This window comes from Cynocephalus volans, chromosome 16, assembly GCF_027409185.1.
Source record: "Cynocephalus volans isolate mCynVol1 chromosome 16, mCynVol1.pri, whole genome shotgun sequence".
NCBI classification, from domain to species: domain Eukaryota; kingdom Metazoa; phylum Chordata; class Mammalia; order Dermoptera; family Cynocephalidae; genus Cynocephalus; species Cynocephalus volans.
This window is the reverse complement of record NC_084475.1, coordinates 62,646,815-62,651,471: the sequence shown is the minus strand read 5'-3', so window position 1 is coordinate 62,651,471 and position 4,657 is coordinate 62,646,815. Positions and strand designations below refer to the sequence as shown.

Genomic DNA, 4,657 nt, shown 5'->3' with positions numbered 1-4,657 from the left:
TGAAAAATAGACAAGTGTATAGGGACAAGGTCCCCAAACACATTGTAACATTCACATCGTCTCCGTATTATCGGAAAAAACAAGGAATGTGCGATCAGGCAAGGCGTTGCGCTTCCTTGAGGGGCACTGAAGTAAAAGTGGAAGGTGGGTCTTCCATTTGCAACCAGGCCCTGTGGCACATCCTGAGGTTCTAAATATTAAAACTACAAATGGGAAGAAAGCATCTCTACAATCAAGTGTTTGTGTTTTGTTTTTTAAATCGTCACAAAATCTTCCATTACAATTTCCCTGCATGAAGCGGGAAGAGCTTACAAATTCTTTAGATCTATTGTCTTCCCAATTCATGTCTCCAGTATGTATTGGTATTATTCTTTCCACTGTTATTATAATGATTATTCCTTTCATAAATATTGACTGAGCTCCGGAAATGATAGGAACTAGGCTAAGATGCCCAGGAAACAAGACCGCATAAGACGACTCCTCTGACCAAGAGTAACTTACGGACTCATGGCGACCTATATTCTTAGGACGAAGTTCATTCGAAGGTTCAATGTAATAAAGACATCATCTCTGACAGCTAGGAGAAATAATATAGCCATGTGTAAAGAAGGGGTGTCCTTTGAAATTGTGAATTCCCTTGCTTCTTGCTGGAGACATGACAAGACGATGAGTCAACTTCTGAGTCCATTTATCCACAAGGAGAAAACAAGGGATGCATTTCTCGCTTCCCCGTTATCCAGAGAGCATATTGCACTCTCACAAGTTTGCCTTTTCTGTGTGTAAACTCTTGTGGTTGTTGTGTCTCCCTTGACTCTCTTGAAAGCTGGATCCAGCAAAGCTGAAACCAACCCCTGGACCAGCAGTGATTGCTTTTCCTGGAGCCCATGCCCGTTTGCTACCTTTGACCTGCGTCCCTTCCACCACTTTTCTTCTGCTCTGCCGCATCCCCTCATCTGCGCCTTGGCTGGGCTCAATTTAGCTAAATTATCCTTCGTCGTGTCCTTTGCAGTGGGATATTGCTTTCCTTGTGACGTTTGATCACACTGAGGTACATATATTGGCTTTCTTGGTATTCCCATTCCTTGGGAGGGAAAATGCAGCAACTTTCCTTTCTATGTAAAAGGAAATGGGAAAGAAAGATCTCTGGTGTCTCGCCAGCGGTACACAACAATTGAACAGCCATTTATTTTCATCACACCTACATCCCATTGTTGCCATTTATGACAAAGATGGCTTCCTTTGGTTTAATAAGATTCCATTAGAATTGGAATCTCCGACTGATGTTTGGTTGGAAATTTGAACTTCGGTGCAAAACAAAATTTTCTTTTTAAATAAAATTGATGTTCTCTCCATCGTGCATTCTTCTTGGGATGGTATTGCTCCCAAAAGTGTGAAAATTAGTTCCTAGAGGTGTTAACAAATCTTAGTCATTACAATAATTTGTGGTTCTCCAAAGCCCAAATCTAAGAAAACCTGTCCCTTATTACTAATTTTTATTTCCCTCGGGTTTTCTTGTGTATCAAGAAGCATCGACATTGAGTTCTCGGAAGATCCACAGAGCATATGCAGCATGAGCAATACAAGCCTACGGTGAACAGACGATCGCTTGATCTCAAAATCATGTCTCGAGATGTGGCCTCCACACGAATACATATGGACTGCCTTTGGCTGTCTCGTGGATGGAGCTGAGGTTTGCTCCTGAGTGCTACTGAATGAGTTAATGGCTTTGAGAATTAAATGCAAAGAATTTGTGCTTTATTATGTGGCTCTGCTAAAGTTATTCGCCACATCAATAATGAAGTCGAGTGCTAAAAAGAAATAAGAGTTGACCGCACCTGGGGGAACATCCGGGAGGTGGCCCAGTGACAATGTATTCTATCGTATGGAACAAAATTTAAAGTTAGGTACACGAGAAATTAATGGGAAGAAAATAATTGAATTGATAGATAATTTTTAGCAGTTTTGAAAGATATTTAAGTATGTCATTACATTGGTATTGTGTATTTTTGTAACATGAATTTGCATGTGAAATTTGACTCATTACAATTTATATAAGTCAATAGATGACACAAAAAGGAGCTCAGCAAATAAACTTATAAAGCCAAGTCAAATCAATAACTTTGAAACTTAAGTCTTGGCTTAAAATTTTTATAGAGACCTTCTTAAACATGCATTGAATGCAAAAAGTTAACTTCACACTTTCTTTTCTACGTATGAACCTGAGCTACAGATACGGTCCGTAAATAATTGCACGATATACCCCCGCCTTTGTAGCTTATCACAGGAGGGTCAATTCGGAAAAAACAATTTAACCAGGCTCTGGAGGAAAGGGATGAGCAGGCCACCATGAAAGAAATAAAAGAGAAAAGAAAAAGGTGGAGAAACGCTGCTCTCAAAGTATGTAGAGAGTGCATAAAGAAAGCAAAAACAGAAGTAGAAAGGAAGACACGGGCATCCAAAAAATGGAAACTAGTGTGTTCCCTATTTAAGACACATGCACAAAGCAAGCTCTTCAGAGAACCTAGAGGCTAAGGCTCAGAGTCGCCCATCTCAGCCAGGCCAGCAGCATCTGCGAGATCCCCAATGGCCTTGCCCTTTCCTTTACTGATGGCCCTGCTGGTGCTCAGCTACCAGGCGACCTGCTCTCTGGGCTGTGATCTGCCTCAGGCCCACAGCCTGGGGACCAGGAAGGCCTTGATACTCCTGGGACGAATGAGGAGAATCTCCCCTCTGTCCTGCCTGAAGGACAGAAATGACTTCGGATTCCCCCTGGAAGACTTGGATGGCCACCAGCTGCAGAAGGCCCGAGCCATCTCTGTCCTCCATGAGATGACCCAGCAGAGCTTCAACCTCTTCTGCACAAAGGGCTCATCGGCTGCTTGGGATGAGAGCCTCTTGGACAAACTCTGCACTGGACTCTATCAGCAGCTGGACGACCTGGAAGCCTGTCTGATGCCGGAGGTGGGGGTGGAAGAGACTCCCCTGGTGAACGAGGACTTCGCACTGGCCGTGAGGAAATACTTCCAAAGAATCAGTCTCTACCTGAAAGAGAAGAGGCACAGCCCTTGCGCCTGGGAGGTCGTGAGAGCAGAAATCGTGAGATCCTTCTCTTCATCAATAAACATGCGGGGAAGATTAGGGAGGAGGCAATGAGACCTGGTCCGACGTGGAAACGACTCTCATGGACGAGTACACACTATCGCACTTTCCTGAGCTCTCCGGTCGCCAAGACTGTCACTTCTGCTACAATCATGACATGAAGTGCCTCAAGTTTGTCAGATGCCTTCAGGGTGTTCAGCAGCGTCATGTTCAACCCTGCAGGGACTGGTACTTACAGACGACCGTGCAAATGTATCTATCTATTTATTTATTTAAATGTTTATTTATCTAACTGTTGATAAGATTGAAATTGTTTTTGTCAATACGCCTTTATACTGTGCTTAATAGAACAAAATATATTCTTTGTATTTTGTGAAACTATTATATTGCTTTCTGCATTAAATTTTTACTATAGAAAAATGCTTGTATTTGTTTATTCTTTAAAAAGAGAGTCCAAGCCTGTCTCTACAACCTGACGTAAAAACAGATGGTACAATTCATCTCCTCAACATTAGTGTATTCGAGCTATCGGTAAAAATGAACTTCACCTAAAAGAGGTTGTTTGTTCCCCTCAGAATACGGATGTGAACATGCTCTCTTCTATCTTTGATTCTTGGAGGGACAGAGAGCTCAAAAGAAACACACTCATACTTAATATCAGTTATGTGAAACAGTATAATGAGAAAATGAAACAACCAATAAAATTCTCTCTGCAGAAGGTAGATGGAAGCATGTCAGGAAATAGAAATAAAATTACCGATACGCCCCACAAATTGCTAGACATGTAAGTGCAAATGTCCAGCACTAGTTGGACACAGGAATTTGCAATTGGCAAGGAATTCAATGCCTGGAGGATCATAATGGCAACTGAAAGTGCAGAAATGAAGTTGGTCATGTGGGAAGAGATGACAGAGGGAGAAACAGACATTGTCTGGATTCTAAGGACCTTCAAACTTTAAAGGAAGTGGACAGAAGAGCCACAGATGAAGAAGATGGAATAGCCATCCATTATAAAGACTCACCCTTTGGAGACAAAGACGATAAATGTCTTTTCTAAACAATAAATGTGCTGAGAAGAGGAATCAGTAGATTCCACAGAAGGTGTGAACTCAAACTGCCCACTACATTGGAAAATAGACCGTACTGGCAACCTTAGTGACATCTGGTTTGTAGAACGAATAAGCAGAAACCATACTGGAGTCGGTAGAAGTGAAATGAGAGAAAAGAAGTTAGTGACCCTGAGGGAAAGACAGAAATTCGAAGAAATCTGGAAAAGAATGCGGGGTTTTTTGTGTGTATAGTTTTTCCCATTTTGCAATACATACTTTTTTCATGGTTAGAAGACATTTTTTATATATACATATATACAGACACACACACACACACACACACACACACACACAGAGAATATTGGTTATGAATATTCATGAGATAGAAAGCTGATTGTCAGCCCTTGTGCCCATGATGTGAGGGCCAGATTCCTACTGGCAGCACGCCCATTACCACAAATTGCATTTGTACCCTGTGTCCCCCACCCGATAATGCCTGAACTCCCTCT

The 4,657-nt window shown here is 42.0% G+C and overlaps 1 protein-coding gene across 1 annotated transcript; it reads left to right on the top strand.

The window, feature by feature from the left end:
• Positions 1-2,583: 2,583 nt before the first annotated feature.
• On the top strand, positions 2,584-3,141 carry LOC134364333 (interferon alpha-4-like; the record flags this gene model as incomplete). The annotated part of the gene is made up of 1 exon (XM_063080195.1): positions 2,584-3,141. A coding segment is annotated over exon 1 (558 nt), but the record flags the coding sequence as incomplete, so codon positions are not given.
• Between the last annotated feature and the right edge of the window lie 1,516 nt (positions 3,142-4,657).